Below are 22,812 nucleotides of genomic sequence, written 5' to 3'. Positions count from 1 at the left end.
AAAAAAGAAAATTTTAAAATAATTTAAACATTTTACTCTAATAAATAATAAGAATATTTGGAGCAGCAGCAGTAGTATAATAGATAGGGTCTTTGCCTTGCATGTGACCTACCTGGGTTCAGTCCCTGACACCCTATATGATCACTCAGTCCTTCCAGAAGTGAGTCCTGAGTGCAGAGCCATGAGTAAGACCTGAGCACAAATACTGGTATGGCCCAAACACAAAGAAAAAAGATGATCACACAAAAAGAAAATATCGCAGACAAATTGGTGAATGGCATCAAAAAAGCATAAAAATAATAAAATTAAAAATTAAGAAGACAAAGTACAAAATGGTAGAAATGAGTCTTTATCAGTAATAACTTTTTGGTGAAGGGAGAGCTGCCCAAGCAGTACCCAAGAGCTGGAGCCACTCCTGTGAATACTTTGCCAACCAAGCAGGATTTGCTCAGTGCTCAATCACAGGCTGGTGATTAAGCCAGTGGTACTGGAGCCCTCCAGGGTATATCCAGTGGTGCTTGAGGAGGGGCCATCTGCCACTGGGGTTTGAACTCAGGTCCCAGCATATGCCAGGCATGAACCCCTGACGGCTAAGCTATCTCCCAGCCCCTATCAGTAATTATTTTATTTTTCATTTGGGAGATTTGGGGGCCATACATGGTGTGCCAGGCCTTTTTACTGACTCTGTGCTCAGTGATCACTCCTGGTGGGGCTCAGGAATTATATGTGGTGCCAAGAAACAAACCCAGTTCAAAACAGTTTACAAGGCAAGCACCCTACTGGTGTACTGTGCTGTCTCTTTAGCCTTCAGTATTACTTTAAACATAGATGGAGAGCCTAGCAAGCTCCCGTGGCATATTCATATGACAAAACCAGTAACAATGATGGGACTCATTCCCCTGACCCTGAAAGAGCCTCCAATGTGGCATTGTTGGGAAGGACGAGTAAAGAGAGGCTTCTAAAAGCTCAGGGCTAGAATGGAGACCTTACTGAGACCCCTCAAGAAAATCGACTATCAATGGGATGATGATGTTGATAGATGGATTAAACTGTCCAATCAGAAGACAAAGACTGTCAGAATGAATAAAATCACATGATCAGGGGCCAGAGAGAGCACAGTGACTGAAGTATTTGCCTTGCATGTGGCTGACCTAGGTATGATGCCTGGCACTACATTGGTGTTGCAAGTACCACCAGGATAGATCCCTGAGCACAGAGTCAGGAATAAGCCCCGGGCACCACAGGATGTGGACAAAACCTCCAAATAAAATGATTAAATCACATGACACATCCCTCAATAACTAAAATAAACAAATAAAATCATGATTCAATTTATGCTGTCTACAGACAGATATAAGACATTATATTCAATCCTAAAGTACAAATAGATTAAAAGTGAAAGTATGGGAACCAGAAAGCTCAGTGGGCTGAAGTTCAAGCTTTTCATGAAGGAGATCCAGGTTCAATCCCCAGCACCACTAGAAGTGAACCCTGAACACTGAGCCAGGAATATGTCTTTAGCACTGCCAGGTGTGACCCCCAAACAAACAAAAATGACAATGGAAAAATAACATTCTATCAAATAATATTTCCTTCAATCATAATAATAATTTTAAAAAGAGCATGTCTTGGTGTTGGAGAGAGCAAGCAGGCAGACTCTCAGCGGGCAGAGAGTGCCTTGCACATGCTTGACCCAGGTTGGATATCCCGAATTCCATATGATCCCCCGGGCACCACCAGGAGTAATTCCTGAAAGCAGAGCCAGGAGTAACCCCTGAGCATTGCTGGTTGTAGTTCACCACCTGCCCCCCCCCAAAAAAAATAGAACATATGTGGCTATGGTATCAGACAAAAAGAATTTAAATAGAGATTACAAATGACAAGGCAGAACATTATAGCATTATATACTAATACAACAAGATATTTGTTTATAAACATATGCACCTAATGACAGACTAACAAAATATATAAAGCAAAAACAGACTTGAAAGAAAACTAGTTCTGCAAGAATAGTTGAAGTTTAGATACACCACTCACAATTACATAAAACAAACAGACCAAACAAAAATAAGAAAACAAAGAACTTAACACAACAAACTAGATCTAATAGACATAAATAGAAACTCTATTATATAAAAATAACATATCCTATGTACACATCCATGAATCACAAAGAATAGAAAATTTGAATAGAATAAGGGGATTTAAATCTATAATTTAAAAAAAAATCTCCCAACAAGAAAATTTTGGACCTGATGGCTTCACTGGTATATTATACCAAACTGTAGGGAATTTTTCCTAAATTTCCTAAAATTTTACCAAAATACTAAAGCAAACACTTCCTAGCTGATTCTGAGGTAGTAATCATAATTAAAACAATTCAGACAAAGATACTACAAGGTAACTATAAACCAACACCCTTTATTAATATTTATATTAAATTCTTGATCAAAATATCATCAAACAAGGGCCAGAGAGGTAATACAAGGACTAAGGTGGTTGCCTTGAATGCTGTTAACTCTGAAGTCAATCTTTGATACCACATATGTCCTTTGAGTACAAATGGGAGTAACCCTTAATCAGAGAGTTGGGAGTAGCCTTCAAATACTGCAGATGTGGCCCCAACACTTGGGACCCCACTAAATATCACTTGTATCACTTGTATCACTTGTTGTCCCATTGATCTTCAATTTGCTCGAGTGGGCGCCAGTAACGTTGCCACTTGTCCCTGTTGCATGCTAGTTCAGCCCAATGATATCTGCTTGTTCCGGGAACAGGAAGAGCCCCAAATCGTTCATTCAGGGATTTGATGAAGAAATGTGACCATCTAGTTGGTGGGCAGTCACGAGGTCTTTTGACATCCGGTGGAATCCAGTCAGTAACAGCTCTAGTCCAGCAGTCATCTCTGAATCGCATTACATGACCGGACCATCTGATTTTTAATGCCTTGGCAAACGAGACAGCGTCCCTGATTCTTGACCGTTAAAGAAGGTCAGAACTCCGGATTCCTTCTCTCACTTGAGTGAGATGTGATACTCCTAGCATAGCTCTTTCGATTCCTCTTTGGGGTACCCAAATGGCGTTCTCACGCTGTTTGCGTAGGGCACAGGTCTCTGAGGCATATGTTATGCAGGAAGAATGGTGGAATCGAAAAGATGTGCCTGGAGTCGGAGAGATTCTTCGTCCTCTTAACCACTTCTTCGACACTCTTGAAGGCATTCCACGCTGCTCTCTTCCTCCTGCGCAGTTCTGGCGCCAAGTCGTTCCTCATGTTGATTTCTCGACCCAGATGCACATAGCTGTTGCATTCAGAGATGTTCATTCCATTGAGAGCAACTGGAGCATCAGGGACTAGTTCGGTTTTCATGAGCATCGTCTTGTTGAGATTCAGCTGCAATCCAACCATTCCACACTCGTCGGCCAAGACCATCCATGGCAACTCACAGTTCCAGAAGGCCAAATCTAAACACTGGATATGGAAGTCTCCCGGTGGACAGTTCTCCCGGTGGACAGTTCCACAATGAAACTGACCACATCATATTTTTTTTTTTTTTGCTTTTTGGGTCACACCTGGCGATGCACAGGGGTTATTCCTGGCTCTGCACTCAGGAATTTCTCTCCCGGCGGTGCTCAGGGGACCATATGGGATGCTGGGATTCGAACCTGGGTTGGCCGCGTGCAAGGGAGACGCCCTATCCGCTGTGCTATCGCTCCAGCCCCGACTACATCATATTCAATCGAAGGTTTTGCCTGACCGATGTCGCTGTTGTCCCAAAATTCCAAACAAGATCGGACCACTGTCTCCTTTGTGCAAAATTCTACTTCACAGAGCAGGGAGAAAGGTCTGCAAAATTTAAGTCTAAGAAGGCAACTCCCAGAATGACCACCAACTGGGAGCTCTTTGGCACTACTGCAGCACTGTGGGAAAATGCCGTCCTTGACAACATTGACGAGGAATACAATCTTCTAGTTCAGCACCTCCATGACTGTGGGAAGAATGCCGAGAGTGAGAAAGCCACAAACAGACACCTGTCTTCGGAAACTCTCGAGCTCATTTGTCAACATGATTTGGCACGAGCCTCAGGCAACCACAAGCTAACGTCCGAGCTTGCAAAGCTGTGCAGAGATGCAATAAAGGAAGACCTCAAAGAGAGAAGAGCAGCAGTATTGGCCGATGCGGCAGAAGCCGGGAAAAGTATTCACAATGCTCGCCTATCCTTCGCCAACTACAAGACCAAGATGACTGCCCTCCAACATCTTCGTGGATCTATCACATCTTCCAGAAAGGCGATGGAGACGATTATTCACAACTTCTACTCAGATCTCTTTGACAGCCATGTCCACCTGCCCACATACCAAATTCTGCAGGATGGATATGTCATTCCCAACGTCTTCCCTTCCGAAATCCGACACGCCATTTCGCCATTTCGTTGGTAAAGACGCATACAGCACCTGGTCTGGACAAGGTCAGACCCGAACACCTGAAGAATCTGCTGCCAGTACTCATCAATACACTGGCTCGGCTCTTTACACGCTACCTGTCTGAATGCAAGGTTTCCTCTCAGTGGAAAACCAGTAGGACCATTCTGTTGTACAAGAAGGGAGACATCCATGACATCGGCAACTATTGCCCAATCTGCCTGCTGTCTGTCGTCTACAAGTTGTTCACTCGTGTCATCCTGAATAGAATAGGCAGAACACTAGATGAAGGACAACCATGCGAGCAAGCCAGGTTCCGAAGAAGATTCATCATGATAGACCATATCCACACAATGACCAAACTCATTGAAGTTTCTCAAGAGTTCAAGATGCTGCTCTGTCTAACGTTCATCGACTTAAAGAAGACCTTTGATTCTGTTGAGACTGAAGCAGTCATCGAAGCCCTGGCCAAACAGGGCGTAAAGAGAGGGGTGCGACAGGGTGATACCATTTCACCGAAACTCTTCAGTGCCACCCTCGAGAACATCATGCGATGACTGGAATGGAAAGGAATGGGAGTGAAGATAGACGGTCAGCAATTACACCACCTCCGCTTCGCTGATGACATCGTTCTCATAATGCCAAAAATTGGCCAAGCGGTACAAATGGTGGCCAACTTCGACCACCCCACTAAATAACAGGCAAAAAATTTAGCAGCACCTTAAATGGATTATATACTTTGACCAAGAGAAATGTATTTCTAAAATAAAAGGGTGTTATATAAAATGTAATTATCACAGTAACAAAATGAAAGCGGAAATATTAATTGATGGGGAAAAAAACTGATAAAGTTTAGTATACTTAGATGAAAAAGATAAACAAACAAACAAAAACCCAAACAAAACAAAACACGCCCAAAATAAAAAATAGGAATAAAAGGAAAGTATCTCAAGTATGAAAAAGTCAGCTAAAAAAATCACTCTCAATGATGAAAGACTGAAAACTCCCAGCCCAATTACATTTCCTGCAGTTCCTGGAGTGCGTGGTCACAAATGCAGCTGCGTGACACCTCCAAATTCTACTGTACTAACATCACAGTAGGAGTACAACAAATTAGATAGGAAAGTAACATAGATGACAATTAGGCTCAAAAAAAAAAAAAACAGGTTCAAGTAGCAAGAAATAGCTTAGTACACCCTCAGACATGGACTTAATGATCCTACGTTAAGATATAACAATTTTCAAAAAAAAATTTACTTAAATTTTGTTAAACTATTTTTATACTGTTTTTTTATACTTTTTAAAAATGAACTGGAGTGGTAGCACATCGGGTAGGGCGTTTGCCTTGCATGCAGCCAACCCGGATTCGATTCTTTTGTCCTTCTCAGATAGCCTGGCAAACTATCAAGAGCATCCTACACACACGGCAGAGCCTGGCAAGCTACCCGTAGCATATTCAATATGCCAAAAACAGTAACAAGTCTCACAATGGAGATGTTACTGGTGCCTGCTTGAGCAAATCCATGAACAACGAGACGACAGTGCTACAGTGCAATTTTTTTTTATAATTCCACTGTCCATTTAGTTGTAACAAGCAATATAAAATGAATTATTTTGTGCCTATTAGGAGGCAAGGTTTGGGGTGGTTGGGAAAATGGAAACAATGATGGAGGGAAGGACACACTGATAATGGGATTGGTGTTGGAACATTGAATGTCTGTAACAACTGTATTATGAACAGTTTTGTAAGCCATGGTGTTTAAATAAAGGGAGAAATTTTTTAAATGAAGTAAAATTGTCCCTATTTGCAGATATACAATTTTATATATAGAAAACCTAAAAATGTAAAATTCATATAGAAATTCAAGGACTCAAAATAGCTAAAAACTTTTTTGAAAAAGAAGAAACTTGGACTCACACTTCTGATTTCAAATCTGACTAAAAGGGTACAGTAAATTAAAACAGTGAGACATTGGCATTAAGACAGACATAAAGATCAGTAGAAGGGAAAAAAAAGAGAGCCAAAGAAATAAGCCCTCAATATGGTCAAAAGATCTTTGATAAGTCTTCTTAGATCAAAAGGACATTAGTTTCAACAATAGAACTGGAAAGACAGACCTACATATGCAAAATTATAAAATTGAAATTTAGTTAACACCACATAAAAATTAAGCCAAAATATATCAAGGACCTAAATATAAGACCTAAAGCAAAAAAAAAACTATTAGGGAAGAATAGATTGAATAAAAGCTTCACAACATTGGACTTGGCAATGATTTCATACTATTATACAAAAATACAAGAAACCACACACAAACACACACACGACAAAATGAACTAAAGAGCATTTTAAAATTTGTAGCAAGACACACAAAAAGGAAGACCACTGCATGGGAGGAAATATTTCCAAATCATGGATCTGATAAAGGATTATTATCTATTATAGAGAACTTCTAAACTTAACATAGAAAACAAACAATGCACTTTAAAAACAGGCAAAATAACTGGAAAGACGTTTATCCAAAATAAAAACAAGTATATGAAAAAATAATATCACTGATTGCTAGGAGAATGCAAGTAAAAGAAAAATCAGATATCACCACGGGCTGGAGCGATAGCACAGTAGTAGGGTGTTCGCCTTTCACGCGGTGGACCCGTGTTTGATTCCTCTGCCCTTCTTGGAGAGCCCGGCAAGCTACCGAGAGTATTGAGCCCACGAGGCAGAGCCTGGCAAGCTACCCGTGGCGTATTCAATATGCCAAAAACAGTAACAATAAGTCTCACAATGAGAGATGTTACTGGTGCCCGCTGGAACAAATCGATGAGCAACGGGATGAGAGTGACAGTGACAGATATCACCTCACTCCTGTTAAGATATCTACTATCAGTTGAAAAGAAAAAGAAAAAATATGGGGATAGGGATGGCTCAGTAGCAGAGGGCATGCTTTGCAAGTGTGACAAACAGATTTAATTCCCAGCATGTCTCAAATGTGCTGAGCATGGTCTGGGTAGCTTTAATGCCACGGAGTCTGTTCAATCTGATGCAATATACCAGGCGTGTCTAAGCAATGCAAGTAGTGTCTGATCCACTGTAACATGGCACTAAAAAATGTGCAAACACTGCAACAAGGTGTACAAACCATGACACCATGTGTGAGCACCACAGTTAAAGCATTTGACCCATCCCCAGTGAACACATGTGCAAGCTCTGCAGTTTAAGCTGTGCAACCCATGATGAGCACCATAATCAAACACTTGAAACTGTTAGTTATCACAACAGCAACATATGAACAATAAAAAAGGAAGAAAGAAATAAGCAGATATTTCTAAAAAGAAAAGAAATGAAAAAAAAGTAGCAAAAAATGTATTGACAAGAATGCAGAGAAGGGGCTGGAGTGATACTACAGTGGGTAGGGTGTTTGCCTTGTACAGGGCCAACTCAGGTTCAATCCCCAGCATCCCAACCCAGGTTCAATCCTCACCATCCCATATGGTCCCCAAACACCACCAGCAGTAATTTCTGAGTGCAGAGTCAGGAGTAACTCCTGAGCATCACTGGGTGTGACAAAAAAAAAAAATAGAGAATTTGGTACACTAAACACAGTGGATGAGTGAAAGGTAAATGTTGTATTCTCATCCCATGATTCTCACCCCATGAGTATATACCAAAGGAATTGATTGTAGGATCTCGGATATTTATATATCCATGTCATAAAAGCATTATTCACAGCAGCTCAAATATGTAAGCTACCCAAGTGCTCATCAATAACTGAATGAACAGAGTAATTTGTATTAGATACACAGAATGTGTTTTTCCCCCATACACAGGAAATAGAAACAGTTGTCTGCCCTAAAGTGTGATTATACTTTCCTTGGTTTCAGTTACCTTTACTCAACTATGACCCTAAGATACACAAAAGTATTTTGAGAGAGTCTACATTCACCTTACTTTATTATTAGAGTATCTGTTTTAATTTTTCTATTTTGTTATTAGCACTTTTGTTATCTCTTCCGATGCCTAATTTGTAAATTTGTCATAGGTTTGTATGTGTAGAAACAAACAGTATATATAAGACTAGAAAATATTCACAGTTCCCTGATGACAAAATGGGGGCATATACCCTGTAGATAAGGAGGGGGGCTACTTTATTAGCCTTTCAAAAAAAGGAAATTATGTAGTAGACTACAACATGAATGAGTTTTGAATATATTATAAGTGAGATAAGCTAGTCACAAAAAACTATTGTTTTATGATAGTCAAATCATAAAGATAAAAAGTAAAATGGTGATTACCAGTACTTGAAGGAGAGAAAGATTGTATAAGTAATATATTTTAAAATTTATGAAAATTTAAATTAAATTGTTTTGAACATGGTGGTGATGATGGTATAATACAGTGTGTATTAAATACCACTAAATTGTACACTCCAAATGCCTGATGGTAAATATTATGTTAAGTGTATTTTTGCACAGTAGAAAAAGGAAATAATAAAACATTTTATAAAAATAACCTTACGCATGAATGTTTATAGTAGCTTTATTCATAATGAAAAGAACAAGGAAGCATGGAAGATGACCTTCAGCAGGTGAATGGGTAAACTGTGGTATATCCAAACACTAAAATGTTATTCAGTGCTGAAAAGAAAATGAACTATCAAGCTATGGAAGCATATGGAGTTAAAGTGAAAAAAGTTCATCTGAAAAGACTACATGCCTCATGATTTCAGCCTATAACACTTTGGGAAGACAAAATTGGAGACAATTTAAAAAAAATCAGGACCCAAGAGATAGTAAATACACTTTAATTCCCAGAACAACATGGTTCCTCAGGACTATGGAGTGTGGCCCAGGTATTCCAGGCATTCCAAGAGAACCTAAGCAGCATCACATTCTAAAGCCCTTGCATTGAATCCATGGTTTGTTGGCCAAGAACCATTGGTGGGGTCCCTGGATCTCCTGGGTACCACTTACTAAGAGGATTCATTACAGTTAGGAGAAATTGAAGCTAAACATTCTTTTTTGTTTGTTTGTTTGTTTGGTTTTGGTTTTTGGGTCACACCCGGCAATGCACAGGGGTTACTCCTGGCTCTTCACTCAGGAATTACCCCTGGTGGTGCTCAGGGGACCATATGGGATGCTGGGATTCGAACCCGGGTCGGCTGCATGCAAGGCAAACGCCCTACCCGCTGTGCTATTGCTCCAGCCCCATCAAGCTAAACATTCTTGATAGGGCTTTTGCTGAAAACAAACAAGCAAAAAGGGGCAGCTTTCTATATAATAAATATTCTACTAAAATAGTGTTACAGATTTTCCATTTGAGTGAAATCAAGGATAGCTACATGAAAAATGAGAAATTCAGGGTCTTAAAATATGGTTAGATGTCAACTAGAGGAAACAAAGATAAAGGTCAGAGGTGGAAAATTACAGTGAAGTCATGGTAAACCATATAATGTGATTGGAGTGTAGGATGTGTGGTTGGAGTTAGTCACAAGGGAGATAAAGATGGGAATGGATTGTTTAAGATCTTACTGCCATGCTCATGCTAAATTCCAGAAAGAGGAGTCCATGCATGCTCTCTGAGAGTTAGATTTTTTCCCCTGGCAGTATTGTGGAAAATAGATTGATGGTAAAAGGCAAGGTTTTGTTAGGAGGTTACTGCAATTGCATAGAGGAAGCAAGGAAAATGAAGAAAGGCAGAAAGAGAAAAGTGCCTGAAACTTTTCTCCCAAAGGGTCTAATAATTTGATTTTTCCAGGAAATAATTCTTGGGAATGTGTGAAAAATTCTTATACAAGCATGACATGAGGGATACATCTATTTGGGTGTGGGGTAATAATGGGAAGGAAAGCAAGCCTTGGAGAAGAGGGCATTTCACAGCAAAAAGGTTTTGTCTGATGTAGGATGTAGGATGAGTACCTTAAAATAAGATAGCAGTTTCTTAAATGAGGGACTGGAAAGTTAGAGCACACAGAATGCCTCTGAGAATAATTTATTTGTGGGGAATAGAGTGTCCATGTTCAGAGGTACTCAAGAGTACCTGGTTCTGTGTCCAGGAGTAAACCCTGACAGTGCTCAGAGGACAATATGAGATTCTGGGGATTCAAATGGGGGATCGGCTGCATGCAATGCAAGTGACTTATTTTCTTTGTTATTTTTCTCTCCCCTGAATCATTTTTCTCGCACCCAAATTATCTAATAAACACTCTCCTTTGAACCTTCTAAGAATCTTTTAAAGGTGGTGGATAAAGGCAGATGAATGGTTCATTCTCATCTTTCTTATTTCTTTACTTTGTTTAGGTTGCTCCTTGAGCTGTTTGGTAAGTCAACCAAGAAGAAAGCCTACTCAACCTTGTCAGGTTTTGCACAGAGAGAGAAGTGAGTCAGCTTGATCTGGCCAAGGTCTGATAGACTGAGACCACAGAAGAGGAAATTAACCCAGACTAAAGGGTTCCTGAAGAGGCTTCCCCAGAGAAATGAATTTGAGTCCAGGAAGGCCAAGTACGATTGATAGTTAGCTTATTGGTAGATAAGAAGTTGAAAATGAGGAAGTGATTTTCTGATGGGAAAATATGGCTAGAGGCCCTAAATAGAAGGGGAATAATCTAGATAATAGAAAGTCCTTAAGACAGCCTAGAGTTAACACTGATAAAAGGAATTTGACATTTGTGGTGGGATTGGTGTTGAAATATTATATGCCTAAAACTCAACTATCAATAACTTTGTAAATCACTGTTCTTTAATTAAAGAAAAATTTAAAAGATAGCCTAGAGTTTAGAATGTTAGAAAATAGTGATGCCAGTGAAATTGGGGGATACATTTATAACCACTTAAGAATTTATATTTGGCAGACTTAAGCCATAGTAGAGCTGGTAGGGAATTTACTTTGCACACTGCCGACCTGGTTTCAATCCCCGGCATCCCACATGGTCTCCCTACCCTGCTAGGAGTGATCCCTGAGTGCAGAGCCAGGTGTAAACCCTGAACAGCGTTGGGTGTAGCCCCAAAACAAAAACAAACAAACAAAGATATATATAGTAATAACATCAACATTATTGGGGAAGCCACTGAGGTTTTAAAGGGCGATGACTTCATCAGATTTACTTTTGTTTGTTTGTTTTGGGCCACACCCAGTGGTACTCAGGGCTTAATCTTGGTGGTGCTTAGGGTGGTTGGTGGTGAAGTGGGAGGATTGAACCTCGGTTGGCCACATGCAAGGCCATACCTTGTACTACCTTTCGGGCGCCCCAGATTTACTTATAAAAGAATTATGGAGTAGTGGTTTAGCTGTGGGTACCAGTGAATGTAGGAAGAACAGCTGAGTGTTGTAGTAGTTTTGGACAAGAGATGATGGTGGCTTGATCCAGTGTTAAGAATGAAAAAAGAATCTCTCCAGCTGTGATGAAGAAGAAAGGGAAGTGGTTGGAAAAGGTAGAGAGGTTTGACTTTATGCTCAAACGGGTAAGGAGAAAGCGTCTAACCCTTGGCCATGGGAATGGATTTGTAAATAGATCACTCTGCAGGCGATCGTGAGAAATCTGTTCAGAAGAGTGCACAGGTAAAATCTGGAGTAAGCCGAGAGGGGTGCGGGGAAGGGCAGGACACCAGAGGGCTGGAGGTCAGGTGCCCAGCCAACTGTCAAAGGGAGAAGCAGAAACTGACTCAGCCCAGTAACAGCTGCTGAAGGGAGGCGGGGCCGCCGCGGGGCCGCCCACGCCTCGGAGCGCCGGGGGCGGGACCGGGGCACGTACGGCGGCGTGACGCAGGCGCGCCTCTGCCCCGTCCAGGCCGCCGCCGCCGCTCTGAGGCGGAGTAGGATGAGGCCCGCGGCCGCGGCTCCGGCGTCGGCGGGGGCAGCAGCAGCTGAGGCAGCAGCTGAGGCAGCCGCGACGGCCGCGCCCCCCGCTCCTGACCTGGATTAGGCCCAGCAGCTCCGTGGCCGCCGCCGCCCCGCGGGGGGGCGGGGTGGGGAAGTGCTTCGTCTCCCCGCCCCCCCCCCCCCCCCATCGCCGCCTCGTCGGAGGCAACTGCCGCGACCCTAGCGGCGTCCGCGGCCCAGCCTTGAGCCCCCACCCCCGGGGGCTGGCATGAGCGGCTCTTCGGCGGCGCCCGGGGGCGGGGGAGCCGCCGTCGCCTGAGCCCCGGGCCTGCAGCCCGACCCCACCTCGCTGCCCGAGGCTGACCGCGGGGCGTGCGGACGACCCCGTCACTGCTTTCTTCCTCCCCTCAGATCGCACAGCCCAACCCCGGAAGATGGGGAACTGCCTCAAATCCCCCACCTCGGATGACATCTCCCTGCTCCACGAGTCTCAGTCGGACCGGGCTAGCTTCGGCGAGGGGACGGAGCCGGATCAGGAGCCGCCGCCGCCATATCAGGTAGGGGAGGGTGTGGGGGGGGGGGAAGGAGGGGGTGCGCGGAGCAGGGGCCGCCTGGCTGGGGGGCGGGGGCCGCGGGGGGCGGCCGAGGCCTGGGCCTGGCGCGAGGGCGAGGGGCGGCGGCGACCTCCTTAGCGAGCTGCTCCTCCTTCCCAGTCTGGGGGTGATCCTTGACCTCGCCTCGGGCGCGCAGTGGGGATGGTGCTCCCTGCCCTTGAGTGCTGGGCTCCGGGGCTGGGATCCTGGCCCCGTGGTCCGTGGCCCGTGGGGTCGGGAGTGACATTTCCCTGCTTTGGTGTCTGAATCGTGAAGTCTGAGCTGTGGGTTTCGGGGTGGGGGGGGATGGTTTCCTCGGCCGCGCCGCCAACGGGATTATGGGTTCTGGATAGGTCGTTGCGGATTCTTCCCTCTCCCCCCCCCCTCCCTCCGGCCCCCCGTTTCTGTTTTCTTGGGATTAGCCCCTCCTCCCTCCCTCCCGGCCGTGCGGATTGTGTCGGGGAGTGTCTGTCTGTCCTGCTCCGGAGAGGTGTTTTAAGTAATTTTAGTGAGTCCCCTGCCAGCGACCTGGAGTTGTTTATGTATGTGTATATTAATTTTTAACCCCTCCTCTTGCTCCGCCCCTATGACACCCCCTTTAAACGCCCTGGTTTAATAAAACTGGATTATCTTGAACTTTGGAAACCATTAAACCTGACTTGAGAGAAATACCGTCTGTTACTCGTGAGCCTGCCTTTGTAGCAGACTTTCTTGCCCTTTCCATGCTTTTCCTATCTCAGCAGCCCCAGATTGTTTACATGGTTTATGAAGAGCAAAGTCCTCTTGAGGAGACTTAAAATAGATAGTAGATGTTATAACTTACAATATACCAGAAAAATCTTTTCTCTGCCTGTTGACTAAAAAGTCTTTTGAATTTTTTTTTTTCACCCCCTCAAAGGGCTTGGATAATTCAGTGACTGAATTTTTTCCTGAAAAGGGTTTAGTTTCTTAACAGGGCAGCTCCTTTGTTGTTTCATGTGGTGACATCATTATCTAGTGTTAATCTTTTCTCATTCCAGTGTAAACCAGTGTCTCATCACACCAGAAAAACCTGATCACTCATATGCTCGTTTTCTGACTAAAACCCTTTCACAGCTACCAGTAAAGTCAAGCATTAATAGTTGCATAAGTCAATCTCCATGACTGATCTTTCACGTTCTGTACTCCAGGCCTTACCGCATAGACCAGCCAGTTCATACCTCTCTGCGTTTGCTCTCCCTTTACTTGAAACCGTCCCCAAGGTCTGCCAGGTAAACATCCAGTCCTGTTAGAGGACTAGGTGCTCCTGTCACCTTGTATGTGAACTTCCTACTTTGCCTTTCCTCTGCCCTAAATGTGTGTTTGTGCTGCTGGTATCCCTCCGAAGACCTCCTACACACTTCAGCTGGCACCTCTGACACTTAGGTGTTGTATCCATGCTAAGTTGCTTGAGTTTATGTTCTTGAGGAATTCCTTCCCTTTATTGTCGTAAACTGCATGAAGGTAGTTGAGTCTCCTGTTTGCTCTTGTATCCCCTGTGTTTGACTCAGTAGGTAATTTTGAGATAAGTGAAAGCAGTAAACCTTTGATAACATCTGGGTCCCCAAGGCTTATTGGCACATGAAACACTTAAGTACTAAATGAATTAGTAAACTTGAATTTAGGTTTATTTTTTATTTTTCTCACTTTTTCTTAACTTCCCTGGTGGTGCTTAGGGATTACTTCAGGCTCGGGTCCCCCCTGTTGGTTGGGGACCGTGCTATGGAAAGAGTCAAACCTTGGCCTCCATTCAAGTACATGCCCAACTTATTTTAACTGTTGGGCACAGTATTATGCATTCCATGTTTATATGCCCATTTCCCCCCACAGATTGTTAACGGGAGAGTCTCTTAAAAGTTGAAATAATATCTTAGTCTTTTTTCTGAATCTTTAAAGTATGTGAGTTGTTGCTATTTCAGTTTCTTTTTAAAAAAATTAAGAGAACCATGATTTACAAAGTTATTGGTAGTTGAGTTTTAGGCAGTATTTCAACGCTACCCACACCACCAGAGTCAGTGTCCCTCTACCAGTGTTCCCATATTCCATCCCCTGCAGATCCCACCGCCCTCCCCCACCTGCCTTGAAAGGCACATTACAAAGTTCCATGATTGCATCTTAGATCTTCTGTTTTTCATTGTTGTTGAGTCTGTGCTTTGGGTATATAATTGTACCACTCTCCCCCGTCATCAGTATAAGGGAGGCCCCAACCCCTGTTCCTCATAAGGGTGATCTGGGCATCCCCCCTTGACTACATTGCATTTCACAGATGAGACATAATATGCTTGTCTCCTTCTGGCTTCATTCAACCTGATATCTTTGAGTTCAAATAAGGTTGCAGCACATTGCATGATTTCATTGTTACTTGCAGCTGCATAGTATTCCATTGTATTTCACTCCATTTCTGTCAAATACTGTATGATATTGCACCTTCTTTCCTGGCCAAATCTTTTAGAGGTTATGAATTTTTATTTTAGTCTCCTTCCTTGCTTTAGAGCCTGTTAAGGCAATTTAGTGTCTGTGACATTGACTTCTGTTCTTACAATGTTATGTACAATTTCTTTAGAGTTTATGAGAATCATATGTGCCCTTCCTAGGAAAACTAGATGACAATGGAATATTTTTAAATTTTGGTTTCATAAAAGAATGATTTTTTGCAACATAGCAGGCATTTTTTGTTATTCCTTTTTGTGAGAATAACTTAGATTCTGATATGCAAATTTGTTATCAATTGGAAGAAATTAACTGCTTAAAAATATGGGAGCATATGAGAAATTTTTTTTGTTTTGTTTTGTTTTTGGGTCACACCTGGCGATGCACAGGGGTTATTCCTGGCTCTGCACTCAGGAATTACTCCTGGCGGTGCTCAGGGGACCATATGGGATGCTGGGATTTGAACCCAGGTCAGCCGCGTGCAAGGTAAACGCCCTCCCTGCTATGCTATCACTCCAGCCCCATATGAGAAATTTTTGTATAAAAAAAATTTTTTTAATCTCCCTGAAAGAATATAGTACTGCGGATAGGGTGATAGTAAAGCTGACAGTGTGTACTTTGCATGCAGCCCAGGTAAAATCGTATCCCATAAGATCCCCAAGCACAGCTAGGAATAATTCCTAAGCATTACTGGGTGTGGCCCAAGCACCCAAGCCCCTCCCCCCCAAAAAAAGAATTTTGATTTTTAGGAATAGCTAATTAAACTTACCTAAGAAATATCAATATAAAATAAATGAACTTTGTCTTTAAGAAATAGTATGTAGTTAATAGAGCTACAGGAATATTGACTTATTTCTTCAAGAATAGTTTCAGGGGCTGGAGTGATAGCACAGCGGGGAGGGCGTTTGCCTTGCATGTGGCCGACCCGGGTTCGATTCCCAGCATCCCATATGGTCCCCTGAGCACCACCAGAAGTGATTCCTGAGTGCAGAGCCAGGAGTAACCCCTGTGCATCCCCGGGTGTGACCCAAAAAGCAAAAATAAATAAATAATTTCAGTTGCAGCAGGATTACAGATTTTTTGGGGGAAATGTAATAGCTAATTATATATTTAATCATATAAAAAAATCACCTGATATTTTTCTGTGATGAGTTTTAAAAAGATGCCCTTGATGTTTGTTACACAATGGTCATATATGCCAAAAGACTAATACATAAGGTAAGTTCCAGTTATTTCCTATTATCATAATCTGACATATTTCATTATTATTGAGACTGGAGAGATAGTACAAAAGTTTCTTATTAAGCCCCCATATTTTTGTTATTTATTGTAGTTAAGGTAATGTATTTACCATAGTGTTGCCAAATATGGTAATGATATACATGGCATACCTTGTCTCACCAACACCAAAATGCCCAAGACACTCCTTCTTTCCATGCTCCTGTGTGTAACTTTTTCTTAATTTACGGTCAGAGTGATTCTGGTAAAATAGATCATGACATTGTCCTCAGTTTTCTATGAATTTCCATATTGTTTAAAGTGAAAACCAGATTCCATAAACACAACAATCCACTGTGCTGTCTTCTCCGGCCCAAATATAAATCTCTACTTCTCTCCCACTATTCTTCCCTTTTGTCAGTTAGCTTCCCACTTCCCCTTAGCCTCTTGTCCTTTAGTATATTCCAGGGACTTTGTCCTAGTTATTTCGGTGCCTGGAGTGTTAATAACCTTCAGGTTTCAATATGCTGACTACCTTTAAGCCTTCAGTCAAATGTTACCTTTATAAAACCTCTCAGACCACCCTATTTAAAACCACATCCTGGGGCCAGAGGTTGCTATTTTAAATAGGGTGGGTAAGGCACTTGCCTTGCATGTGGATGACCTTGGCCCCAGTATTCCATATGGTCCCCTGAGCACCATCAGGAGTGATTTCTGTGTGCAGAGCCAGGAGTAACCCCTGAGCATGACCAGGTATGACCCAAACACCTCCTCAGTTTTGTTTTTTTTTGTTTTTGTTTTGCAACCTTCCCAACACTAATTCTTATTCACCCTGTTCTGGCTTTCCCGTGTAACTTTGAACACTATTTTGTATTTATTGTTTGTTTTCTATCATCTTGCTAGAAGATTAGCTCCCTGAGGAAGGGGGATTTAAGAGTTGGGTGTGGCCTAAATATTTGGGGGAAAAAATGGTGATACGCCCAAGTACAGTGTCTGGCACATACTAGGCATTTGATTATTGGTTGAATAATAGATTTCTTTCAAATGAACTACATAATAATTTTGTGACAATTTTGACAGGGGTTATATATTCCTAGTACCTTTCCCTCTGTATCGTGGATCATTTCATTGATTTTGTTTTATTTTGGGTCTACACCCAGCAGTGCTCAGGACTTACTCTTGGCTCTGCTCAGGAATCACTCCTGGCCATGCTCGGGAGGACCATATGTGGTACTGGGACATCAGGGATTTGAACCAAGGTTGGCTGGATATAAGGCAAGCACCTTAATCTTTATACTATCTATTTAACCCCAATTACAAATAATTTTAAAGGAATCAAGACTAAAAAGAAATTAACAATGTTAATAAGAATTGATTTAAACTAGTTATTGATAAAATAGTATTTTTATCCTGTATATATTCTGCAACAAAATGTTCTAAAAAGTGGCAGATTTTGCATATCAAAGGCAGTTTTAGAAGGGTTATAAGGAGGGTTTATAAGTGGGAAGATAAATGATAGAAGAGTAGTGAAGGAAGGGGAGAGAGCCAGAGAAATGTAGGTCCAGCTCTGAAAAGTGTATGTGAGTAAATTGATCTACCAGTCTCACTATAAGAGCCCTGTTTGTCATATGCTAATTCAAGACTGGCCCATTCTGTTGAAAATAAATTCATTGGACAACAGATGCCATTTCATAGTATTTTCTATTTTAATGTAACTGTCTGAGTATGCAACTACCAATTTTGCATTAATTTACATAGTTTGAAATTTAAAATTTACTAATCTCCTTTCCTGTACTTAGTTGAATATATTTGAGATTATAAAATTAGTGGAAAATAAGTTGTTGTCATTACATTTGTGAGTAGTGTAGCTGTGGTTTGGGATTCAGATAGATTGGATTTCATAAGGTTATCACATGTAAATATGTAAAAGGAAGGGAGGTTTTATCAGATTATGTTGTTTCAAAGAACCTTCACAAGTAGTAGTTTGGATATTTCAAATTGTAACTAAAACTTTCTCCAAGATATTTTTTCAAAAGACTTGATCTGTTTTATAGAAGAACACATTAAAAAAAAACCTTCCCCCCATTAAAATCTAAAATATGATCAAGCACTTTTTAAGCATTTGGAGTTGTGATAATATATTCATGCCTTTTTTCCCTGATAATTCCAAGTAATTAAAAATTTTGTTTTTTCATGTATTAGTATTTTTGTTAGAAATCACTACAAAATAATTTTTCATATCTTAATGTGTTTTACTTAAAAGAATAGCTTTTATGTGAAATTTTATTCCTGTCAAAGTTGTTCAGTTTCATCTATAATCTCCAACATTCTCTTGGGGGTGGAGTACCAGGACGGTGTCAGGAACCTAACCTTGGGCCTCACATATTCCAGGCATGGACATTTCTTTTTTTCTGGATTATAATTTATTTAAACATTACAGGGAGGGGCTGGAAAGATACTACATCAAGTAGGGGGCTTGCATTGCACGTGTCCGACTCAGGTTTGATCTACAGCACTGCTTTTGGTTCCCCATGCCCCACCAGGAGTAATCCCTGAGCATAGAGCCAGGATGTAGCCCTGACCATAGCTGTGCTCCCCCTGCACCCACCTTTACCTGCCCCCCCAAAAAAAGAAAAAAAATGGAGAACGACGTGTAAAACTTCTAAACATTTCTCAGTGAAATGAAATGGCACCTTACACATTTTTAGGTACCCTAAGATTGAAACCTTTCTTATACTGGACTCATAATTGAGGTTCTCATTACTTCTCATGGTAATCTAATTAATGTCTCTTCTCCTCCCTGTTCATTCCATTCATTGTTCATAAATAATTTTATTAAATTCCTTTCTTAATAATCCTTAATGATTATGACTAAGCATTGAGAATCTGTAAACATTGAGTCATTTTTAGCAGACTTCTTGTATACTTTTTCAACTTTTGTAATTTTGTATACAATTTATACTCCAGTTAGACTGAACAGTTTTTTTTTTTTCTATGCACGGCTTCTATTTTCCAGTCCCTATTTTTGTTTCTATTTCCTTTGCCCAGAATGTTCTTTCCAATCTAAATGCTAGCTTTCAGGTTAGCTCAAAAGCCTTAAATCTTTTTCTGACCTCCCCCAAATGATAATTTTTAATCTGACTCCCTTCAGCAAATTATTATTCTTCGGACCCTTTATTCTTAGTATTTGATTGTAATTGTTTATAACAGTGTCACATCTGCTGTCCTGGAACTTAAAGCCTGATTTATCTTTGCATTACTAGAATGGGTATGCTTTGCACATAGCTTGTACTCAGATACTTGAGGAAGTGTGAAAATCAGAAAATGTCTTTTTTTAAAAAAAAAAATCTCAGAATATGAAGTATAATGATTTTTTGCTTCTCTGCAAATTGCTTCTGGAATCCTATGCAATCTTAAGCTTTTGTGTTTGACTTTTGTGCTTAAAAGACAGTGTTCTGCTATTTTTCTCTCACATTACATATTTTCTTTGAGTTTACTCAGTTTTTTTCTGTCACATCTGATTTATAAGCTTTATGAACTTTGAGAAGTTAGTTCCTTTACTAGAATTTGGTTTTGCATTTTTATAGTTCAGCTTACCTAGTAAGCAAAGATGTTCACTTACTTATTTCTAGCCGTTGTTTATGTTAGAAAATTATTGGGTGTCACTTTGTTTTTGGGGGTTTTTTTGGTGGGTTTTGTTTTTGTTTTTGTTTTTGTTTTTTGCATTTTGGTTCATACCCGATGATGCACAGGGGTTACTCCTGGCTTTGCACTCAGGAATTACTCCATGCAGTGCTCAGGGGACCATATGGGATACTGGGAATCAAACCCAGGTCTGCCGAGTGCTCTCACCCCCACAAAAAAGTATGCTCCTTGACCTGGGAGATTGAGGAGGGCTGGCACAAATGCTTGCTTTGCTTGGGTAGCCCCCAGTTCATGCTGCAGTATTTCTTGGTCCTCCAGTGCTGCACAAGAGTTCTAATTTTTGCACTTAACCTCTAAAATTTACTGTCCGCTTTCTGTTTATTTATAACCATCCGAGAGTATAAATAAACTGTGTAGTATATAGTTATGGCTGTAAAGTAAGTGGTATCTCTTCATGATTTTGAAATGCTAACACTGAAAGTCTTTTTCATGTGCTTATTGGCCTTTTCTGTATTCTTTAGAGAAATTTCTGTTCAGATACTTTGTCCAATTTTAATTGGGTTCTCTTATTACTACTGAGTTATAAGTGATATTCTTACATTTTATTTCCTTGTCAGGTACATGACTTTTTCCTATTTTGTGGGATGTTTTGTCACTTTCTTGATGGTGCTATTTGAACAACATAATTTTCATGAAGTTCAGTTATTTTTCTTCTGTAACTTGGGTGTTGTATTTAGAAAGTTTTTTTTTTTAATTTATTTATTTTTATTTTTGGGTCACACGGAGTGATGCACAGGGGTTACTCCTGGCTCATGCACTCAGGAATTACTCCTGAGGGTGCTCGGGGGACCATAGGGGATACTGGGAATTGAACCCAGTTGGCCGCAATGCAAGGCAAATGCCCTACCCGCTGTGCTATCGCTCCAGCCCCTGTCTAAATAGTTTTGCCTGGCCCATAGTCACAAAAGATTTACATCTGTTTCTTTAAGAGTCATAGTTCAGCTGTCACTTTTAGGCATGATATATTTTAAGGTTTTTTTTTTTTCCTTTTTTGGGTCACACTCGGCCATGCACAAGGGTTACTCGTGGCTCTGCACTTAGGAATTACTCCTGGCAGTGCTCCTGGGACCATATGGGATGCTGGGAATCGAACCTGGGTTGGCCGAGTGCAAGGCAAACGCCCTACCCGCTGTGCTATTGCTCCAGCCCCCTAAGTTAATTTTTATGTGCATGCAAGGAAAATCTAAATTTATGCCCCCCCCTTTTTTTTTTTGGTTTTTGGGCTACGCCAGCAATGCTCAGAGTTAGTCCAGGCTCTGTGCTCAGGAATCACTCCTGATTTGGGACTTTATGGAATGCTGGGGATTGAACCCCAGTCAGCTGAGCGCAAGGCACATACCTCTGTGCTAGTGCTTCACCCCTTATATTTATCCTTTTGCATGTGTTATTTTCTTAACATTATTGCTAAAAATCAGTTGTCTGTAGTCTATGGATTTTATACCTGTGCTCTTCAGTTCTGTTTTTCCTTAATCTAGTACTATATACTAGTATTATAAACTGTAAAAAGTTTTGAAATCAGAAATTGTGAATCTTCCAACTTTGTTCTTATTATTCAAAATTATTTTGTCTATTCTTAGTCTTCTGTAATTGTATATGAATTTTGGGATCATTATCAGTTTTTGTAAATAAGCACTGGCATGTTAGCGAGATAAGTTACTCTTATATTGAAGCATCAGCATTATCTCCCAGAGCCCTTGCTTTATGTTAGGGTTTCTCCATTCTGTGAGTTTGGATAAATATATATTGACTTATGTCCATCATCATTATAGTATCATGCAGAGTAGCTTCACTGCCCGAAATAATTCTCTGTGCTATGCCTGTTCATTCCTTGTTAACCCCTGGCACACAAGTAGTTCTTTTATTGTCTCAGTGGTTTTGTCTTTTTTGGATAGCATGTTACTGAAATCATGCATACATGGCCATTTCAGTTTGACTTTTTTGACTAGTAACTTGCTTTTAAGGTTCCTTAAATGCTAAGCTTTTGAGGCTCCTTTACAACTCATTTCTATTTTCTGGATATACCATTTCTATTTTCTGGGTGGGGGCGGGGTGGGGGGTGTTGATGTTGAGTCACACCCAGCAGTGCTCAGGACTTACTCCTGGCTCTCAGCTCAGGGATCACTCTTGGCAGGGCTAGGAGGACCAAATGGGATGCCAAAATTGAATCCAGATTGTCCATGTGCACGGCAGATGCCCTACCAGCTCTACTATTGCTCTGGCCCCTAGATACACCAATATTTTATCCATTTACCTACTAGTGCTTCAGCCCTTAAATTTATTCTTTTGCACATATCATTGTCTTAACATTCTTTTTTTTTTTTTTTTTTTTTTGCTTTTTGGGTCACACCCAGCGATGCTCAGGGGTTACTCCTGGCTTTGCACTCAGGAATTACTCCTGGCAGTGCTTGGGGGACCATACGGGGATCGAACCCGGGTCGGCCGCGTGCAAGGCAAACACCCTACCCACTGTGCTATCGCTCCGGCCCCTGTCTTAACATTCTTGCTAAAAATCAATTGTCTTGGATTGCTTCCAACTGAAGGACATCTTGGTTGCTTCCAAGTTTTGACAGTTATGAATAAAACTACTGTAAGTATACATATGCAGATTTCTGA

At 41.3% G+C, this 22,812-nt stretch overlaps 1 protein-coding gene across 1 annotated transcript in view; it reads left to right on the top strand.

Moving 5' to 3' along the window:
• The first annotated feature begins 12,174 nt into the window (after positions 1-12,174).
• The window catches only part of RNF11 (ring finger protein 11), a 40,373-nt gene continuing 29,735 nt past the window's right edge, over positions 12,175-22,812 (top strand). Inside the window, exon 1 of the mRNA XM_055140870.1 lies at positions 12,175-12,792. Coding sequence (XP_054996845.1) covers positions 12,670-12,792 — 123 coding nt within the window. The 5' untranslated portion in view covers positions 12,175-12,669. The remainder of the gene's footprint in view (positions 12,793-22,812) is intronic.

Source organism: Sorex araneus, chromosome 5 (assembly GCF_027595985.1).
Source record: "Sorex araneus isolate mSorAra2 chromosome 5, mSorAra2.pri, whole genome shotgun sequence".
Taxonomy (NCBI): Eukaryota; Metazoa; Chordata; class Mammalia; order Eulipotyphla; family Soricidae; genus Sorex; species Sorex araneus.
Note: the sequence above shows the minus strand (reverse complement) of the source record. Positions and strands in the feature narration are given on the sequence as shown.